This window comes from Schistocerca piceifrons, chromosome 2, assembly GCF_021461385.2.
Source record: "Schistocerca piceifrons isolate TAMUIC-IGC-003096 chromosome 2, iqSchPice1.1, whole genome shotgun sequence".
NCBI classification, from domain to species: Eukaryota; Metazoa; Arthropoda; class Insecta; order Orthoptera; family Acrididae; genus Schistocerca; species Schistocerca piceifrons.
The window spans coordinates 59,162,706-59,185,997 of NC_060139.1; the positions used below are offsets into that span (position 1 = coordinate 59,162,706).

The window sequence follows — 23,292 nt, forward strand, 5'->3', positions numbered from 1 at the left end:
ACAGAAGAATGCGGAAGATTAGATCGGTGGATCACATAACTAATGAGGAGATATTGAATAGTATTGGGGAGAAGAGGAGTTTGTGGCACAACTTAACTAGAAGATGGGATCGTTTGGTAGGACATGTTCTGAGGCATCAAGGGATCACCAGTTTAGTATTGGAGGGCAGCGTGGAGGGTAAAAATCGTAGAGGGAGACCAAGAGATGAATTCACTAAGCAGATTCAGAAGGATGTAGGCTGCAGTATGTACTGGGAGATGAAGCAGCTTGCACAGGATAGAGTAGCATGGAGAGCTGCATCAAACCAGTCTCAGGACTGAAGGCCACAACAACAACAATAACAACAACTTCTACATCTGTATACACACTTCGCAAGCCACCATACGGTGCCTGGTGGAGGGTGCCTTGTACTATTACTAGTCGTTTCCTTTCCTCCTCCACTCACAAACAGAGCGAGGGAATAACTACTGCCTACATGACTCCGTAAGAACACAAATTTTTCTTATATTTTCTTCATGGTCTTTACGCGAAATGTTCGTTCTGCGGTCAATTTCAAATTCCGGTGTAATAAAAGATTTTAGCTGTGGAACGTAAAATAACCAGTTTCTCCGTTAGTAGAGCCAGAGGAAGCACATTCCGACTGTGGCTCCAACGCTAGTGTGATACATGCATACATACAGCACCAGCTGTTTTACAGCGTGCCGCGTTTCCACATTCTGCATACTGCTGCGTTAACTGATTATGGCCACGGAGCCCTACACACCTACAAATAATAATTAATTTGGTATTAGAGTGAAGCGCGTACGATAAAATTTGTAGATCGAAACCAGTAAGCTCGTGTAAAAGGATAAAGGGTGTACTAGTTATGCTGTTAATGAGAAGACTCGTTCAGCATCGAGTTTTCAGATAATAAGTGTAACAACACAAACCGTCTGAAATTCCAGATAATACCTTCGTAGCACGTACAGAGGAAAAAAAAGTTAATTTACTCAGCAGTATATTTGCTTAATAGGTATTTTGTATACCTGTTTGATGCCTTATGGTGTGAACCACTGGTTTGAAAAATAACGCTTACAAGCAAATACGAAACATAACACCATTTGAAAACGAGTCTATTAAATAAATTAGAAAAAATAAAACTTTTCACTTATGTATTAAAACATCCTGAAATTAGTAAGACTTGACATTATGAGGAAAGTGAAAACAACTGTCGTAAGTATTAAATTTTTTTTTAATTTATGCAGAAGTTTTTAACTGTCTAGATAGCAAAACAATAAACAAGATTAAATTTGAAAAATAGATTTGGTTATTCGTAAACCATTCTCAGATCAGTCCGGTATAGAAATTGTGCCGGCCGGGGGCAGGCCGAGCGACTCTAGACGCTACAGTCTGGAACCGCACGACCGCTGCGGTCACAGGTTCGAATCCTTCCTCGGGAATGGATGTGTGTGATGTCTGTAGGTTAGTTAGGTTTAAGTAGTTCTAAGTTCTATGGGACTGATGACCACAACAGTTAAGTCCCGTAGTGCTCAGAGCCATTTGAACCATTTGAAAGAAATTGCATTAACGCATACAGTGAGACTAGATCGCATCGTCTTTATATCTTGGTACATTCTCATATAACTGGCAACTTCGGTAAAAGGTGATTCGAAACCACGCCACCCTCAAGCGTTATTTTAGTGAAAATGGTTTAGAATCACCCCTTTTCGTCCTATTGTTGTAGCCTGTATTTATTGAGGTTGCTTCTTGTATGAGAATATACCAAGATATACAGATCATACGGCCCAGCCTCATTGTACTTGTTGACATTATGTCTTTAGCATGACTGATTTGAGGATGATTTGTGAACAACCTAAAGTAGTTACCAGCTTTTCTGTTGTATGTCAGTACGTTTATATGTGCGTCTTGCAGTTCTTCCTCTGCTGTAATTTATAGTAATACTACTAGCCCAGAAAAATGGTGATATTCCCGGAACAAAATTACATTCGTTTTTTTTCTCAACGGTCCCATATTTTTTTTTTGGGATGCATCCCAATTCCATGTTTGCTGGCTTTTAGCAAAAACTCTCAAAATTTTCGCACTATTGTCTGTATTTTGTTTATACCGTGCATCGAAAACTATGGATTCTTAGGACATGACAACGACGTACACAATTAAAGTAGGTAGAATTTAGTATAAAATTCACTAATCAGGTTGCAATTTATTATGAGGAGTTTCGGCGCTAGAGTGCGCTAAAAGCAACGACCTTTTTCCCCTTCTGCAAAAACGCCAAAAATGCGTATTTCCACTTCCTACAATTTGGAAAATATACCTGTTATCAATCAGACTCCTACACCAAGTGAAAGGACATCAAATTACCTGCAAGAGATGTCTGTAAAATTCAATTTTTCCATGAGTAGTCAGGAAGAAAAGACAACATTATAAAAAGTATCTTCTGCATTCTACAGCCAAACGATCCCTCCCATCTGTTTATATCTCACCGGCGCTATACTTCCGCTTAAAGGACGTTGTTTTGAATGATCTAATGGGAAGCATGTTTGACAAAAACATAAGGAAATTATGTTTACAACGGATTAGCTACATGACACAGAATAGAAAGATGAATATGAAATCAGTATATGTGTCATGAAATGAGTGATTGTCGATCCCAGGATTGGGTCGTCATTTCGAAGAGGCTCTCCATATGGAAAAGACAGGTGACTTACTATAGTTAGTCTTATGGGTGTTCATAACATAATAATTTTTGTAAGTTACCCGCTAATATTGAGACTGGTGAATATGCGGCTCGAGGTGCTGCCGACGATGTCAGTATTGGCTCTTGGGCAAATATGTCTGACGACCACTGGTGCAGACAATTAAAAATTTTTTATAAATTTGAAAAAACTGAAATTTTTACCAAACAAATTACCCTAAAGAAATTTCAATGAAAAATTTACCAATAGACTTGTATTCGTTTGTACGTATATTTCTTTGTTTTATACATTCTGGTAACGCTGAGAAAATAAACTGGAAATTTATTAACTTAATTGGAATGCTGTCAGTGTATTTATTTGGCATGTGCTGAAAGGTCAGTGTACATAAGACAAGTAAAATTATAACCTATCAAAAGAAAGCAGTAACATTTGCTCTCAAATGCACACTGGCGACAAGCGTATTGTACAATCTATTATTTTGTCTTCGGTGTTACTGAAGTCGCTGAAGATTTTCATATTTCGCCTACTATTCTGATAGTAAAATAAAAATATACAAAGTACATTGTTGAGTAGCTTAAGTCAGTGTGTATGTCTTGCTGCATGTGGTGTAACTGTTATAGCCTCTGGATGGCTGGATGGCAACAAGTGGTCACCGGGTCTTTTCCCGCCTTGTGTAGTCATTTATAACTGCAGTTTTGCTATTGTACAAGACGCCATAAAACGAAACTAAATGACAACGTTCTGACTGATAATTTACAAGCTGCTAGTAGTTTGAATACTGTCTTTCTAAATTGGACAGCAAAAATTCAGTTCAAGAAACAAGAGAATATATTAAAAATGTCATTCCACAAAACTGTAAGCAATTAGAAGGAGCACCAACAGCATTAACTGAAATTAATGAATTTAGGAAAACATAAAAAAAACTAAAGCTCATATGGTGAGATGGAATTCTAAATCGAATACTGAATCGTTTTTATAACATAATAAGTTATCTCCTCAGTGATATATAATGCAGCAATGTCATAGGGAATGTTTTCACAAACTGTGGAACACCCTCATAAGAATGATGTCAAGAATACTTAAATAATTATCGTCCAATCTCCTTAGTGACTTCTTTTTCCAAATATTCAAAAAAGTACTTAAGACTAATCTCAGATATAACAAGAAACAATATGTTTAGCATATCTCAGTTTAGATTCCAGATGGGTTGTTCGACTGAAAATGCTATCTTTACATTCGCTCATAGTATCGAAGTTGGTTGTTTTGTGATCTTTCCAAGTATATGATTGTGTAGTTGATATTACACACATAGAGATACTCACGTTTTATGGAAGTGATGGCTTTATACGCAACTGGTTTGAATCATACTTAAAAAACAGAATGCAAAACATTGTGCCAAATAATTGAAACAATGTTGGCAGGACAGAAAATTTTAATGAGTAGGGAGAAATCTCAAACGGTTTCCCATACCGTTCAATTTTGTATCTATTCCTATGTACATATTAATGACCATTCACTGCACATTCAACGAAGAAAATTGGTACACTATGCAGACAGTACTAGTGTCACAACAAATCTTTTTAGAGAGAAGGCCACAGAAGAGATTGATAATGATTTTGTTCAAAAATTTTAGTTTTTGTGAAAATGGAATCTCCATAAATTTTGAGCAAACACACTGTATTCATTTCTCTACAAGAATCATACCAACACCTGATGTAGCACGTGCACAGGAGACAGTAAATAGGAGAGAACGCTCCATATTTTTGGGTCTGCATGTTGTTAAAGACTTGAACTGGAAAAGGCACATAGTGAGCTCCTCGAACAATATTAAGATCAACCTGTTTTGCTCTTCATATAACTGCTAGTCTTGGTAGCAGACGAATCAACCTTGTGACATATTTTGCATGTTTTACTCAATATTGGCTTATTGAATAATTTTCTGGAGTAACTTAACACTTAGAAAGAAATTACTGAGTGCACAAAAGTGACCAGCAACAATAATATGTGGTGCTGAACCACAACCGTCGTGTAAGTACCTTTTCAGGGAGTTAGGCATTTAAACTGAACCGTCAAGGTACATATAATCGCTAATGAAGTACATCGTAAATAATCCATCACAATTGAAGGATAACTGTGATGTCCATGCCTAAAGGACTAAAGGAAAAGAATACCTGTGTTACCCATGACTAAAGCAGCCAATGGCTGAGAAAGGCATTCAATACGCAGCAACAAAGGATTTTTTATTATTTGCCTAATAGCATAAAATGTCTGACAGCTAACAAAGCAGGTTTGAAATCTAACCTAAAATGATTTCTCCTGGGCAATTCCTTCTATTCCATGGACGAATTTCTACTTAAAAACTTGTTTTCAACTGTAGCTGCATGGGTAATTGCAAAAATGAATGTGTTCATTTATATATATATATATATATATATATATATATACAGGGTGTTTCAAAAATGACTGGTATATTTGAAACAGCAATAAAAACTAAACGAGCAGCGATAGAAATACACCGTTTGTTGCAATATGCTTGGGACAACAGTACATTTTCAGGCAGACAAACTTTCGAAATTACAGTAGTTACAATTTTCAACAACAGATGGCGCTACGGTCTGGGAAACTCTATAGTACGATATTTTCCACATATCCACCATGCGTAGCAATAATATGGCATAGTCTCTGAATGAAATTACCCGAAACCTTTGACAACGTGTCTGGCGGAATGGCTTCACATGCAGATGAGATGTACTGCTTCAGCTGTTCAATTGATTCTGGATTCTGGCGGTACACCTGGTCTTTCAAGTGTCCCCACAGAAAGAAGTCGCAGGGGTTCATGTCTGGCGAATAGGGAGGCCAATCCACGCCGCCTCCTGTATGTTTCAGATAGCCCAAAGCAATCACACGATCATCGAAATATTCATTCAGGAAATTAAAGACGTCGGCCGTGCGATGTGGCCGGGCGCCATCTTGCATAAACCACGAGGTGTTTGCAGTGTCGTCTAAGGCAGTTTGTACCGCCACAAATTCACGAAGAATGTCCAGATAGCGTGATGCAGTAATCGTTTCGGATCTGAAAAATGGGCCAATGATTCCTTTGGAAGAAATGGCGGCCCAGACCAGTACTTTTTGAGGATGCGGGGACGATGGGACTGCAACATGGGGCTTTTCGGTTCCCCATATGCGCCAGTTCTGTTTATTGACGAAGCCGTCCAGGTAAAAATAAGCTTCGTCAGTAAACCAAATGCTGCCCACATGCATATCGCCGTCATCAATCCTGTGCACTATATCGTTAGCGAATGTCTCTCGTGCAGCAATGGTAGCGGCGCTGAGGGGTTGCCGCGTTTGAATTTTGTATGGATAGAGGTGTAAACTCTGGCGCATGAGACGATACGTGGACGTTGGCATCATTTGGACCACAGCTGCAACACAGCGAACAGAAACCCGAGGCCACTGTTGGATCACCTGCTGCACTAGCTGCGCGTTGCCCTCTGTGGTTGCCGTACGCGGTCGCCCTACCTTTCCAGCACGTTCATCCGTCACGTTCCCAGTCCGTTGAAATTTTTCAAACAGATCCTTTATTGTATCGCTTTTCGGTCATTTGGTTACATTAAACCTCCGTTGAAAACTTCGTCTTGTTGCAACAACACTGTGTCACTGTGTTCTAGGCGGTGGAATTCCAACACCAGAAAAATCCTCTGTTCTAAGGAATAAACCATGTTGTCCACAGCACACTTGCATGTTGTGAACAGCACACGCTTACAGCAGAAAGACGACGTACAGAATGGCGCACCCACAGACTGCATTGTCTTCTATATCTTTCACATCACTTGCAGCGCCATCTGTTGTTGAAAATTGTAACTACTGTAATTTCGAAAGTTTGTCCGCCTGAAAATGTACTGTTGTCCCAAGCATATTGCAACAAACGGTGTATTTCTATCGCTGCTCGTTTAGTTTTTATTACCGTTTCAAATATACCGGTCATTTTTGAAACACCCTGTATATATATATATATATATATATATATATATATATATATATATATATATATATATATATATATATATACTGACTCAGTCCACATATTTATGATAAAAAATCGTCCAGTTGATCTACGAAACATGTAACTAAATAACTAACTAACCACACTCTCGACTATGAAGAGGTCGTCGTTCGTCACGCAGAAGAGAACACGACGGCAAGTTCCCTAAACATTGCCCAAATTGTGGGCTCCTGTAGAGCACAGTGGTAAAAACCCATTATCTCAGCTGTGTGCGTCCCATGAAGCGTACCAAGATTCGATAGTGATCCAATCTCCAGATCTATTTTACGTCCAGACGGCTTTGTCAAAGACGTGGGTTCCTGATGAACACTTTATCTCTATGTTCCCTCTAAAACCCCTAAAAGCCTGTTATAGGAGTACTGAAACTCCCTGTATACTTATCCATTTGAAAGGGGAATGACTTTCCACCATCTGTACATTACTGGTGGTGTCACCTTGGCCTTACAGTGCACATCGGTAACACCATCAGTACTGTGCAGGATGTTTCCCAAGCATTGATGGAGGGATATGCTGGTGGCAGCGTGAAAAGTGTTTCGTATTTTTTAGCTTACCGCTAGGCCAGGGGAGCTGCCGAAGCTGTGCAGTATCGTTCGGTGAGTGACGTTGGACGAGCAGTTAAAATGTGCTGGTGGACGTGTATCAAAATATTTGTGATCGTTTTGTATTTTCTGAGTTGGTTAGCTGGTAGTCGTGTGACCTCTGCGTGCTCTCTCCCTTTCTCTCTCTCTCTCTCTCTCACTCTCTCTCTCTCTCTCTCTCTCTCTCTCCCTTTCTTTCTTTTTCTTTTTGGATGGATACGTCGGCACAGTTTTGCCTAAACTAGGTGGGAAACTGGGAAAACTTCCTAAGAATCACACCATTGTGCTCAGCATGTAAATTGTGTCTGTGGGTCTGGCTCACATCCCTCTGTCGTACGCTAGCAGGCTGCGCCTTAAACTATACGAGTAGCTTGTTACTCTTTGCCAGTGACAGGAAAGGCAAATGCCAAATTAATATTCAGTAGAAGAATCGTACAGAAATGTAAAGCAACAACGGAGGCAATACCTTGCTAAACCCTAGTTCGACCTATTCGGAAGTGGTACTCAACGGTTTGGGATCGTCAACACGAAAAGTAGTACGACTAATTTGAAATTAGTTAGAGATATGTAGATTCCACAATGATATTCATTATAAGAAGCCTAAGGAAATGTAAGGCACTGACGGAGGTCATAGCCTACAAAATTCTAGTTCGACTGCTTCTTAATGTCTATCATTAATATGCGAAATATGAAGGTCCTAATAAATACAACAAAAATTCTGCGAGTCGGGGCCCTTAACTCCTAGCATTAACAGACGAACTAAAGAAGATCGAAAGAAACATAACACACTCCCCGGATCGTTTAGTAATCACCTTTATGTAGGGAAGATGATTCTCAACTTTATTCCCAGACGCTGTCAGATAGGTGGTGTGAGAGTTCCATATTTAACATTCTGAGACACCCGTTCGAAGAAGAGTCAAGCATCATTGTTCCTTTCCCTATTTAGACTGTATAATAATTTCGACGATAAAATCAGAGAAATCGGACCTCATATGGAGGCCCACAGCTTTCGCGAGTGGAATAGGCTTTTTTTTGAGGGGATGGGGGTGGATGGTGATACACGAAGAATCCTCCACCACACACCCTAACGTGGCATTCAGGGAATACCTGTAAATGTATTTTTATTTGTTAGAATATACAAAGTCCTAGATCGACTGCTTCGTAAGTGCGACTAGTCATGATCCTAAACACCTAGCATTAGTAGATGAAGTAACGATCCCAAGAAAAGTAACACAAAATGTATTTAAAAATCGATAAAAGTTGCAAACAGGGGTCCACTTTATATTTTTCTTTATATGTCTCGATAGCTATTGGTAAAAAGCAAACCTATACCGTGGTTCACTGGGCGAGTTATGAACTGTTTGCTTCACATCAGTCAACATAAGATTGCTTTTTATTTTAGAGTATAATGTACGGCCTGTTGTCAGTAACGTAAGCCAGACACATAATGATCCTTACGCCCGAGAGAGTGGAGTTTTGAGAGGCTTAAGACGTAGAGCAGTTTGCAGCCGTAGCGGCGTTCTGAATCTCATGTCGGCAGCTGTTAGCGAGGCAGCAAGAATCGAACTCAGAATGGGCGCTGTCGACAATAGAATGCTAATAACGACAGATGAAATTTACCTCTTCCTCTTTTGTTGAAATTTGCATTTATATTAGGTGCTAGGCCTCCTTGTAGAACCCATTAAAAGCATGGCCAGCTATAAGTCCTCGTACAGGGGAACTTCGAAAGTAATTGCTTCGCCAATTTTAAGATATATCGGAATGGAAAATTGAGAAGCATGCTATCATTGTTTTTGTTACCAGTGTTAAAAAATGTCTTATTAGCTTATGGCTGTGATTTTTGCAGTAGCGCACTCAGAGGGATACATATAGTTTTCGAGATAAAGCTGCATTGTGTTTGCTTAGTCTGACGGCTGGAGTCGACACAACCGATTGAGGCAAGGATATGGAATTAAGTCGGAAGTGTCATTCTCATAGGAACCATCCCGTTGTATGACGTAGTGATTTAGAAAACCAGGGAAGTCTATAACTGTCTGCACTCTAATGGTTGCGCTCATGTAGGCAGGTAATATTTATAGTCTAAGTGGGATCGAGGTATATACTAGTTACTATAAAACATGGGGGCGAACCTGGTACATACAAAATCCTCGGAAGTTCCCTTCTCTTATGGTTTCTTAAGAGAACTGGAACTTTTGGATTACAGCTACTCAGGGCGTGTTTGATAGGTCCCTGAAGAACGAATCTTAAGATTCTGAAATTGATCGCAGAATAAATAACGCAGCTGATAAGAAACAGTAGTTGTTATTAATCATGTTATTTCTTTTTCATTCAGATGATACTGGCACTTTTTGCAGGATAACTGAATAGAAAAGCATGTTTCCTGCTCGCTACTTTATACTGGCTAGGCATTTTTGTATCTAGCCTACTTCAGCTTAGCGTTATTCAAACGTATGTGTGTAGGTTGTAATGTTGATGCATTAAGTTGTTCTGTAAGTGGTGCTAATATTCAAAACAATAAAAGCGGGTTAAAAGCTGTGAGCTATCTGGGGAAGTTAACCTTGCATTACTGAGCAACTGTTTCACCAGGTATCCAGTCTAGCTTACGAAATTCCCAATAGTCATCTTACGACAACCGTTGATATATATATATATATATATATATATATATATATATATATATATATATATATATATATATATATATATATATATAAAGAGAATTTAAATAAAAAGATGAGCAGGCATACACAGTAGTTGAAGTAGGGAGAAACTTGGGTGAACTATTCCAAACATCGAAGGAACTTAGACGACTGGAGAAGTCGGCGACTCTGTTAAAAATATACAACGCCGGAAAAAAAATGTACAACTGGAAAGACATCGATTTTGATCTGATGACGGCATATGTCATGTGGAGGATAGTAGATGTACTGCAAATGGATTCAACGTCGTCCGCCAACAAATAGCGTAGTGGCACTGTTACCAGCTGTGTCTACCCTTTAATAGGGAATGCTCAAACCCAGAAGGCTCAGTGTGGTGCAGCTGTGTGAAGCGAGCAGTCAACCATGCCACAGAGAGGAATTTGTGATTCTTACAGTCAACGGAGCGAGTTTGAAAGAGATAAGATTGTAGCCTTCAGTGTGGCAGGATGGTTCTTTCGGAGAATTGCCACACAAGTTGGACGTACGCAGTCAGTTGTACAACGATGCTGGTAACAGTGGCCACTTGAACATTACCACATCAGTAGACGATGTTCTTGGCGTCCACCCAGCACAGGTGCCCGCCAAGATTGTCGCATGGTAAGGGCAGCAGTGGCAGATCGTACAGCTACTACAGTAAACATAAGAGGCCTTGTGTGCTCAGACGTGTCAACACGAACCGGTTACTGGCAGTGAGAATACGGGCATGCACACCTCTGGCCCATCTTCCACTCACGCCACAGCATCGGCGAGCACGGCTGCGCTGGTGCCGTCAGAGTATCGCCGTGGTCTTCAGCGACGAAAGCAGATTTTGCCTGCACGCAAGTCATGATTGCTTACGCATACTACGGTTACCTTCTGAGCTTTGTCTCATAAAGTGCATTCGTCCAAGACACTGTGGTCGCATCGCAGGCCCTATGGGTCGGGGTACGACAAATTAAAACACTCGTTCACCTTTGGTGTTCCCAGAGCGAACGCTAACCAGTACTCGATAAATATAGAATGTTGTCAGACTATTTCTTTCTCAGTTTTTGCAGCGGGTTGTTGTAGTCGTGGTCTTCAGTCCTGAGACTGGTTTGATGCAGCTCTCCATGCTACTCTATCCTGTGCAAGCTTCTTCATCCCTCAGTACCTACTGCAACCTGCATACTTCTGAATCTGCTTCGTGTATTCATCTCTTGGTCTCCCTCTACGATTTTTACCCTCCACGCTGCCCTCCAATACTGAATTGGTGATCCCTTGATGCCGCAGAACATGTCCTACCAACCGATCCCTTCTTCCTGCCAAGTTGTGCCACAAACTCCTCTTCTCCCCAATTCTATTCAATACATCCTCATTAGTTATGTGATCCACCGATCTAATCTTCCGCATTCTTCTGTAGTATCACATTTCCAAAGCTTCTATTCTCTTCTTGACCAAACTATTTATCGTCCATGTTTCACTTCCATACATGGCTACACTCCATACAAATACTTTCAGAAAAGACTTCCTGACACTTAAATCTATACTCGATGTTAACAAATTTCTCTTCTTCAGAAACGCTTTCCTTGGCATTGCCAGTCTACATTTCATATCCTCTCTACTTCGACCATCATCAGTGTTTTTGCTCCCCAAATAGCAAAACTCCTTTACTACTTTAAGTGTATCATTTCCTAATATAATTCTCTCAGCATCACCCGACTTATTTCGACTGCATTCCAATATCCTCGTTTTGCTTTTGTTGGTGTTCATCTTATATCCTCCCTTCAAGACACTATCCATTCCGTTCAACTGCTCTTTCAAGTCCTTTGCTGTCTCTCACAGAGTTACAATGTCATCGGCGAACCTCAAAGTTTTTATTTCTTCTCCATGGATTTTAGTACCTACTCCAAATTTTTCTTTTGTTTCCTTTACTGCTTGCTCAATATACAGATTGAAGAACATCGGGGAGATGCTACAACCCTGTCTCACTCCCTTCCCAACCACTGCTTCCCTTTCATGCCCCTATACTCTTATAACTGCCATCTGGTTTCTGTACAAATTGTAAATATCCTTTCGCTCCCTGTATTTTACCCCTGACACCTTCAGAAATTGAAAGAGAGTGTTCCAGTCAACATTGTCAAAAGCTTTCCCTAAGTGTACAAATGCTAGGCACTTAGGTTTGCCTTTCCTTAATTTGAAGGTCAGTATCGCCTCACGTGTTCCAGTATTTGTACTGAATCCAAACTGATCTTCCCCGAGGTCGGTTTTTACCAGTTTTTCCATTCGTCTGTAAAGAATTCGCGTTAGTATATTTGCAGCTGTGACTTATTAAACTGATGGTTTACTGATAAGCGAGAATGGCCGAGAATAATACGGAGAACGTAAATAATGAGAATGATGAGGAAGGGAGGTCTGGGAGAGGAAAACTGCTTTTATTGTGAATCATAGTTGTAGCGGGAATGTGATGCATTGCGCCAATGGGATAGTAATCGCCCACACGCTGTCTGGGAATGTGATGCATTGCGCCAATGGGATAGCGCTTGCCCGCACACTGTCTGTGAAACTCAACGTGCTTTGGAAGATGTGCAGCTACTACTTTGGACAGCACGACCACCGAACTTGTCTCTAGTCCAGTACGTGTGGGAAACGATGGGACTAGAAATGAATCGTGCGATGCGCCAAGCAAAAACCATTACAGAACTACATGAATAGGCAGGCGTGGAATACGTATCCCAGGCCATTGTTCGCCATCTGTAAGATCGACTGGATGCCAAAGTCAGCGTCTGCATTGCTGCCTGTGGAGACTATACCACGTACTGATACGGGTGTTTCAACTTGGGTCGATACCTGGTACCTCAGAACCGTTTGTGTTATTGATCTGTAAATGTAATCATTTCATGTACTCAGTATTCATTGTTACATCAATAAATCTTGAGTGAACTGGAAACCTCTAAAAGAGTGTACTAATATTTTTGCGATAGTGTATATCCAGTATATATTGAAGCTGTGGAATCAATCGTGCGGAGGTAAGGGAATTACCTTCCAGTATGGTACTAACTATCTACTTGTTATTGTTTGTCGATTTACAAGTACTGAAAAGTAGGTGATGTCAAGTTTATCGCAAAGAAGTTAATGGAATCATTTGAAAAAAAATGGTTCAAATGGCTCTGAGCACTATGGGACTTAACATCTATGGTCATCAGTCCCCTAGAACTTAGAACTACTTAAACCTAACTAACCTAAGGACATCACACAACACCCAGCCATCACGAGGCAGAGAAAATCCCTGACCCCGCCGGGAATCGAACCCGGGAATCCGGGCGTGGGAAGCGAGAACGCTACCGCACGACCACGAGATGCGGGCGAATCATTTGAACGAGGTAGGCTTATGATAAATGTATTGAGTAGTGGCAGTAGATGGAAGGTATAAGACACGAAGAAGAGGATTCTGCAAAGAGCAATTGAAACTGTAGTAACATATAGGGCAGAAGTATGGACCCTTGGGGAGCGTTAAAGAAGTAGATTACAGGCGACAGAAGTGAATGAAAAAAGGAGGGCAGCCGGGATATCCAGAGCACAGAGGAGAAGAAACGAGGAAATTAGGGAGATAATCGATACGAAACAACCAGTCGTGCAAAGAATTGAGAACAAGAGATATTCAATGGCATGACCACGTACGGCGAAGGGAGCACGGACAATAGCCAAAACCATCCAGGAATGGCCGCCACGGTAGGGAGGAAGAGAGGATGGCCGAGAATAACACGGAGAGCGGAAATAATGAGAATGATGAGGAAGAGAGGTCTGCGAGAGGAAGACTGCAGTTATCGTCAATCATTCTGGCGAGTGGGAATACAGTCCAACTGCTGGAGCATGGAGAAGCCTTTAAAAGTAAAAGTAAGTATTTTATTTGGTTCGGTACGCCGGAGCTCTGATGTTAGGCTTACGCTTGGCCAGCTTTTTTTAACTTGATTGAGTATGATTCGTAATTTCCATTCCACCGACTGAGAACTGAATTCGGTGATGACCACATACTTGTAAAATGCAGGTTCCGTAAGTTACAGTTTCCTCTCCTAAATAATGAAACCGATTCTGATAATTTTTCTGTGCATTTCCGGAATATTGGTAAGCCAAGTAAAAGTTAGCCGTTGACGTCACATTTTGCGGACTCAAATATTTTTAATATATGTAGTTGGTCAAATGTATCCTTCTAATTTAAACCATATTAACGTACTTTACTCTTCGATTTAATGAACGCTGCAATACGTACTTGTACTTATATTTACGGGAATTCTTGAGAGATCCGCTAATTTTATACCGTTCATCATAGTGTCAGTCTACCCGAATACGTATCAGCAGTAGCTTAAAACATTAATAACTATTGCTATCGATCACGTGTAATGTAAATAGACGAATATCATATTCCCACTATCTTTTAAATTTTAACCACACAACGAATAATTATGGATAACATTCTCAGATACATCCGCGGATATTAGAAGGGGCGTCGGCGTTTTGTATTAATTCGGCTATCCGCGAATATCTGCATCTATGCAGACTTTTCCATACAAGCGTTTTGGTAAAATAAATCTTTTTGATCTACATTTCACTTTGTAGATAATGGTTGTTTAAACATATAGTGACTAATTATTCTGCAAATACCTCTGCTTTTTTATTAACACTGCTCTCGTACTTCCTTGCATAGAGTTGACCAAGTGGGACGAATTGTAGAACTTTTAACTATCGGAATAGTCGTGCTAGGTAAGTGACGACAGAGCAACTTGCCTGTGGAGATTTTACTAAACGTACGTAGCCGAGTGGCAATGGTCCAGTTTCTATAGTCACCTTCAAGAACGCATTCGCATTGCGTAAATGCTGCCCAGTGTAGTGCAACAGTGCCTGGAGGATATTACATACCTGTGAAATTAGTGCATCATATCGTTAGTGGTCTGGGGTTCGTACGCCAGTTGTGACGCCCTGGTTAACGCAAAGACTGCTTCAATACTTAATTTTATTTGAAAAACGGATAATCGAGACTGTATCCAACTAACCTCGAAGCCTGCTGATACAGACAAAGCGTTTGTTAAATAAACACTCGAGCGCACAATTCACTAGCCGGTCTGTTCATTTTTCCTTGTGCTTTATGTCTTCTAGAATCTCGTTCCATTCAAAAGCAATTCCCGCTAGAGCCCATTGTTTCTTTCATAGGACGTGCCGTTGTGTTCTGCGTCAGAATAGCCTGCTACTTGTCGTAACTTCTACTTTCTATTTTATTACTCTACAGGAAAAGTAATATGACTCGGTGAGTCATCCTTTCTTATCTTTTCCGGCAAAAGATACGGTAATCGATGACTGTTTGGTTCTCGAACCTAATTTGTTCGCCTCCTCACCCTTAAATTTTGGGTGAAGTACCTAAAGGCTTATTTGAAGAAGTGAGTCAACGACTGCCGCTGCTGTTTGAACATCTTTTAATCTCTCATCGTCAGAGAAAGAGAGTGGTTGCATCGTAGACATTAAAACAAAGATACAGATGTTGACAGCGTGATCTCGCACTATGAAAGACATGAGGTACATCTATTGAGAAATACATGCACTTTGCGCATCTTGAAATAGAATGATAACAAAATAAAGCACAAGATGATAAAGTAGGTACTATTATAATTGCTTCCGAGTGAGACCCCTCCAAAATAAATGACAGGAGGCTTTATGGCTAGCAATAGGTAGGCCAATTTTTACGCAGTGTTACCACAATGCAACCGAGTGATGTTTCTTCTCCGCTATTATAACACACTGGCTTTTGAAACAGTAATACAACAAATGAGAGACCTACGCACTCTTAATTTTTTGCACCTTAATTCTGACAAAAAAGCCACTGTCAATAGCGCTATTTATTAAAAGCAATTTCCGATTCGAACCAATGAGTTCATCCTCAGACGGATTTTGACGAATACAGTTACATTTAGCTTACCCTGCACGTGCTTTTTTGATTGTTTTTCATTGTACAGCGTATGCTAGATGAGATTTCAAAAGTGAACAGCCATAATCAGGAAAACTCCGTCGATTCAAAACTATTACCGACACTACTTTTTTAGATTAAATGGTATTATTAACAGTGATTGTTTGCTATTTTCCCTGTGTTTTAGCACGACCGCAATCTCACCACGTCAGTTTTAGACATTATAAGATTAATTTTGTTCTGATATGATAAAGCTGTAGCTTCATATTTTTCGTCATCGACAAGACAATAAATCAGCCGCTGTGGCCGAGCGGTTGTAGGCGCTTCAGTCCAGAACCACACGGCTGCTACGGTCGCAGGTTCGAATCCTGCCTCGGGCATGGATGTGTGTGTGATGACCTTTGGTTAGTTAGGTTTAAGTAGTTCTAAGTCTAGGGGACTGATGACCTCAGATGTTAAGTCCCACAGTGCTTAGAGCCATTTGAACCAAGACAATACACATCAGAGTAGTGCACTTTTTTTCAACCGTAGAGTACTAAAACTTCGTAAAAACTGCGATTGCAGTTGCTACCAATCTAGTATTGTCAGTATATAGTACAACAGGACATTTTGTACTTATTTTGTATGTGAAATACCGTAGGAGGCCTTATAATCTTATAATTGTAGTTAATTAGTGGATAAACTAGTCGCGAGTGATGAGGAAAATGAGCAAGGGGCACTACATTAGTAGTGTGTGGATGAGTTGGGAATTTGGGTTTGAAGGGGGGCGTGCTAGGGTCGTCTGTGGAGTTGGAATAAGCTCTATGTCCAGATGGCTTAGTGGTCAAAGCATCTGTCTAGAAAACAGGAGATCGCAAAATGGTTCAAATGGCTCTAAGCACTATGGGAGTTAACATCTGAGGTCATCAGTCTCCTAGACTGAGAACTCAGTAAAGCTAAGTTACGTAAGGACATCACACACATCCATGCCTGAGGCAGGATTCGAACCTGCGACCGTAGGAACAGCGCGGTTCCGGACTGAAGCGCCTAGAACAGCTCGGCCACAGCGGCCGGCCCAGGAGATCCCAGTTTTAATCCCGGTCCTGTACAAATTTTCAACTTTCCTCATTGACTTATACCAGTGCCCGCTCGCAGCAAATGTCTGTTCTAATGAATTAAATATGGAATAGTAAAATATACGACGGTCTAGTAACAAAGTAACATTTTCCCTCCATGGTGTTCTAGAGTTAATCCGTCATAGAGAAACGCAGATAATATATGAATGACTATCCTTACCATAATCTTGTGAACGAAACTGTGATACGAATGCCACTGCAAGAATTTAGCAATTCACATTGGAAAAAAGTAGTATCAAGTGTTCGACAGGCTTACATCCTATTTTAGCGAGAAGACTATGGGTGACTCAAACACTGGACACCTTGCATGACAACAGACACCTGGCATCCAAGACGAGGCGGACCTGCGGCTGACGTACCTGCTGTGCCCATGTTGAGGATACTGATCTCGCCGAAGTAGGAGCCCGCCTTGAGCGTGGCCAGCACCGTCTTGCCGTTGTCCGCCACCACCTGCAGCCGGCCCCTGTTCACGATGTACATCTCCTTACCGACCTCCCCTGTAAGGCACAAAGAACGTCCATGTACCAAGCTCGTCACAAGTAGAAATCGTACGTCTCAAACGAACTTCGGAGTCGTTCAGGTATATTTTTCATGTATGGTAGATACAGCCTAAGAGAAAAAAAAGTTGCGCTGCGAAGGAATTATACGAATGGGACGGAAACGGGTAGATGTGATGTACATATAATCACAAACAAATGATTACAATGTCAGAAATATTGGATGATTTATTCAAGAGAAAGAGCTTCAAAAACTGGTCACGTCAATGACGCGTTGGTCCGCTCTGACCCTCACGCAATCAGTTATTCAGTTATCCGGCTTGGCACTGATTGTTGGATGTCCTCCTGAGGGATACGGTGCCAAATTCCGTCCAACTAGTGCGTTACATCGCCAAAATCCCGAGCTGGCTGAAGGGTCCTACTCATAATGCTCCAATCGTTCTCAGTTGGGGTGAGATCCGGCGATCTTGCTAACCAAGGTAGAGTTTGGAAAGCACGAAGACAAACAGTAGAAACTCTCTCCGTGTGCAGGCGGACATTATGTTCCTGAAATGTAAGCCCGGGATGGCTAGCCAGAAAGGACACAAAAGGAAGCGTAGACGTGCCGCTGTTCTGTGAGGGGGCCGTGGATGACAATCAAAGGTGTCCTGCTGATAAATGAAATGGCACCTCAGACCGTCACTCCTGGTTGTCGCCCGTATGACGGATGACAGTCAGGTTGGTCCAACAAAAACATTCATATTTATTTACGTACTGCACGAATATGTTTTAAAAATGGGGGTTCCTATTTTTTAAAAAACGCAGTTGATATCCGTTTGATCTATGGCAGCGACATCTGGTTTCCAACTTCAAGCTAGACGAGTTTCGGTCTTTGTAGTTTTTTCGTTTGACGCTTATTTCGTGAGATATTTGGCCCGGTCACGATCAGTGGACCACACTGTATACAACTTAGGGTGACTTCGATGCAGGCGTATAAGCACCGACATGTAGGCAAGGTATTGATGTGGTATTCGTGTCTTCCGACGTCAGTGCAGTAAATGTCCTTTATTACCAGATGCTTCCGAACAAGACCAACGTGCTGTTATCCTTTCCTTGGCCGCCGAAGGACAAACATTAGTAGACGTCCACAGCAGAATAAAGAGGTGTATGGAACAGCATGTGTGTCGAGAACCGCCGTTGTGGAATGATGCGCCAAGCTCAGCGCTGGTCGGTGTTCGGCACAAGGCGGCGGTCGATCTGCGAGGCCAGCCTCGTGCAGTGGGCGGCGGTCGAACGCCCGCCCACAGTCCTCATCTCTTCCTACGCGATTATCAAACCTTCGGTCCCTTAAAAAGGCCCTGAATTGTCGACAATTCTTGTCGGACGAGGATGTGCAGCAGCTGCTGACTTCACGCTGGAGGACCATGAATGGGAAAAAACTGCACGGTTAAAACTGATACCGGTATTTTAGTTCCGGTATTTGATTGGTTTCAGTTACAACAGGTATTTTTATTTTTTTACCGGTAACTGGGTATAAAAGCAATTCATCAATTTACCACAGTAATACAGGGCTATTACAAATGATTGAAGCGATTTCATAAATTCACTGTAGCTCTATTCATTGACATATGGTCACGACACACTACAGATACGTAGAAAAACTCATAAAGTTTTGTTCGGCTGAAGCCGCACTTCAGGTTTCTGCCGTCAGAGCGCTCGAGAGCGCATTGAGACAAAATGGCGACAGGAGCCGAGAAAGCGTGTGTCGTGCTTGAAATGCACCCACATCAGTCAGTCATAACAGTGCAACGACACCTCAGGACGAAGTTCAACAAAGATCCACCAACTGCTAACTCCATTCGGCGATGATATGCGCAGTTTAAAGCTTCTGGATGCCTCTGTAAGGGGAAATCAACGGGTCGGCCTGCAGTGAGCGAAGAAACGGTTGAACGCGTGCGGGCAAGTTTCACGCGTAGCCCGCGGAAAATTGGCTCATGCCACAACTGGAGACCGACAGCGCCAACTTCATCTTTCAACAGGATGGTGCTCCACCGCACTTCCATCATGATGTTCGGCATTTCTTAAACAGGAGATTGGAAAACCGATGGATCGGTCGTGGTGGAGATCATGATCAGCAATTCATGTCATGGCCTCCACGCTCTCCCGACTTAACCCCATGCGATTTCTTTCTGTGGGGTTATGTGAAAGATTCAGTGTTTAAACCTCCTCTACCAAGAAACGTGCCAGAACTGCGAGCTCGCATCATCGATGCTTTCGAACTCATTGATGGGGACGTGCTGCGCCGATTGTGGGAGGAACTTGATTATCTGCTTGATGTCTGCCGAATAGCTAAAGGGGCACATATCGAACATTTGTGAATGCCTAAAAAAACTTTTTGAGTTTTGGTGTGTGTGTGCAAAGCATTTTCAAAATATCTCAAATAATACAGTTATTGTAGAGCTGTGAAATCGCTTCAATCATTTGTAATAACCCTGCAGTGCTATAATTTTTGGTTTTTAAATAAGACTTTTTTTAGAAAAAACAGTTTGGTAGGAAGATGTGTGGCTTTGAATGATAATATTATGATGAAAGGAGTCAACCTACAGTTAAACACATTACAGAACGAGTATTTATGAACAGATCATACAATGAATATTGACCAAGTCATTACTGAAATTATGGCTATTGTCATATAATTGTTCGTGATATATGTTATATTTTGCAAATTCTTCATTTAAATAGCATATTTAGTCCTTTGTCAGAAGAAAATGAATTGTATTCAAATTCCCATTAAAAAGTAACGATATATATTTGACTAAAAACGGGTTCGAAATAATTAAAGAAAAAGAAGGCTATAAAATCTACACAGATGCTTATTGTTTGGCTGTCATTACCATGAAACAATAAAAGTTAAAGTTATGGCAATAGTAATACAATTCATTCATAGTTTACAATAAAAATACAAAATAGCTGATTTTCTGACAGAGTCAACATTGTACATCTCTACATATGTTTTTGAATAGAGTCCGCCTTTAGAAAAACACATTTTTGTTTTTATAACCCAAACATGTTTCACTGCAGTTGCAGCATCTTCAGTGGGCTTTTATTTTATGTCTGTTAAAGGATGTTCTTTCACTGTTTGTATATATGTAACTATTAGTTTTTAAATCGTAATTACAGATATTTGAAAAAACACACAAAATTATGAATTCATACCTTTTTACCACATGGTGTGGTTTTTATGATGTATTGTGTTTCTACAGTGACTGTTCTGTTTCACAGTTTGTCATCTGCAATCACTTACACCTTAAAGTTGATAAACTGTTCAAGCCAAAATTACGATTTGAAAATTGTTATTTCTATGCCTGAAATTAATTAATTCTGTGTGTGTATGTGTGTGTGTGTGTGTGTGTGTGTGTGTGTGTGTGTGTGTGTGTGTGTCTGTTTATATTATGTTTCACTTACGCTTTTTTCCCTCATCTTCATCACTGTTCAAATGATTCAAGCGACTCTGAGCACTATGGGACTTAACATCGGAGGTCATCAGTCCCCTAGAACTTAGAACTACTTAAACCTAACAAACCTAAGGACGTCACATACATCCATGCCCGAGGCAGGATTCGAAACTGCGACCGTAGCAGTCGCGCGGTTCCGGACTGAAGCGCCTAGAACCGCTCGTCCACCGCGGCCGGCTCATCACTGTAAAACACTATATATTAAGCTGTCACTGTCACAACAAATTTGTGTTTTGATAAAGGCGGACCCTATCCAGAAACATATGTATTGTTAAAGAAAACACGGAAATAAGAGCTTCAATCCCAAGTTCATTATTGTACATCTCTGTCTGCATGTAGTCCTTCGAAAAGGAAAGCATAACACGAAAAAGAGAGCTCTCCAGCCTCAGTTTTGACTCTCACGCACTGAACATCGGTAATGCCAAAACACTGGTATAATCATTGATTACAACATGATTTTTATCACCACTTTTCGAGAAAATCAACGAACGGTGGATGGGCTAAATTTTTATTTGATATTTTGATTGGAACGTATGATGCAGTAGTCTGAGGGAGTCTTCAAATTTTTCAGATCTTTTCGATGTCCATCTTTCATGCTGGAAATAACAGGAAGAAAAAACCGAAAATCGGTTATTTCAGAAGTCGGTTATTTTGCACGGTTTTAACAATCAGGTTAAACTGGAGCTGGAAAAACCGGTATAACCGAAAACCGATTTCTTCAGCGATAACCCCCGTCCCTCAGTAGTACACGGTGTCTTACCAGGATGACTACCTCAAAGCTCACGGCGATTTCGCCTGATTGGCATACAGATTCTGAACTGTATGGCCTTCGAACTGAAATTTTTCACCGCCCCTTATAGAAAACGCTTTGATCAGCAATTAGCAACGAAGGAAGATGCTACCAGAATGTGTCGTAGGACAATTAGGAATATATAACTAGGAACCGGAAGGAGGAGATGAGCATAATTACCTTATGGTAGATAAAAATGAGATTATGTAAAACGTAGTGTAGGGGAAGTTGGATGAGGCAGAAATATTGAGATGAAAGGTATTGCAAAGAAGGTGTACAGAAGTGGAGGCGGGGATGAATCCACCGGAAGACGAGTAACTAGAAGGCGCGCTAAGTCGCCGTGACGTGCAAGCAGGGGGCAGGCCGGACTGACCTTTGCGGCAGATGTAGTCGCCGGGCGAGAAGAGCACGGGGCGCAGTCGCAGCACCAGCTCGCACAGGAAGCCCGCCTCCGTGTTCTGGAAGATCTCGACGCGCTTCAGCGTGTCCAGGTGCACGTTGATGGCGATCTCCGCCTTCAGCTTGTCTGCAACATTTTTCATTTATTCGTTTGCTGTTTTATTTTAGTACGTTATCTACATCAACAAAACAAACAGTACTTTGACTATAAAGTTGTATACAGGGTGAGTCACCTAACATTACCGCTGGATGTATTCCGTAAACCACATCAAATACTGACGAATCGATTCCACAGACCGAACATGAGGAGATGGGCTAGTGTAACTGGTTAATACAAACCATAAAAAAATGCACGGAAGTATGTTTTTTAACACAAACCTACGTTTTTTTAAATCGAACCCCGTTAGTTTTGTTAGCACATCTGAACATATAAACAAATACGTAATCATTGCCGTTTGTTGCATTGTAAAATGTTAATTACATCCGAAGATATTGTAACCTAAAGTTGACGCTTGAGTACCACTCCTCCGCTGTTCGATCGTGTGTATCGGAGAGCACCGAATTACGTAAGGATCCAAAGGGAACAGTGATGGACCTTAGGTACAGAAGAGACTGGAACAGCACATTACGTCCACATGCTAACACCTTTTTATTGGTCTTTTTCACTGACGCACTTGTACATTGCCATGAGGGGTGAGGTACACGTACACACGTGGTTTCCGTTTTCAATTACGGAGTGGAATAGTGTGTGTCCCGACATGTCAGGCCAATAGATGTTCAATGTGGTGGCCATCATTTGCTGCACACAATTGTAATCTCTGGCGTAATGAATGTCGTACACGCCGCAGTACATCTGGTGTAATGTCGCGGCAGGCTGCCACAATACGTTGTTTCATATCCTCTGGGGTTGTAGGCACATCACGGTACACATTCTCCTTTAACGTACCCCACAGAAAGAAGTCCAGAGGTGTAAGATCAGGAGAACGGGCTTGTCAATTTATGCGTCCTCCACGTCCTATGAAACGCCCGTCAAACATCCTGTCAAGGGTCATC

The 23,292-nt window shown here is 41.2% G+C and overlaps 1 protein-coding gene across 1 annotated transcript in view; it reads right to left on the bottom strand.

The window, feature by feature from the left end:
• The window catches only part of LOC124775147 (potassium/sodium hyperpolarization-activated cyclic nucleotide-gated channel 1), a 1,234,094-nt gene that overhangs the window by 67,285 nt on the left and 1,143,517 nt on the right, over positions 1-23,292 (bottom strand). Inside the window, exons 11-12 of the mRNA XM_047249987.1 lie at positions 22,214-22,366; positions 17,419-17,556 (exon numbers count right to left, since the gene is read on the bottom strand). Of these exons, the coding sequence (XP_047105943.1) occupies positions 17,419-17,556; positions 22,214-22,366 (291 nt within the window). The remainder of the gene's footprint in view (positions 1-17,418; positions 17,557-22,213; positions 22,367-23,292) is intronic.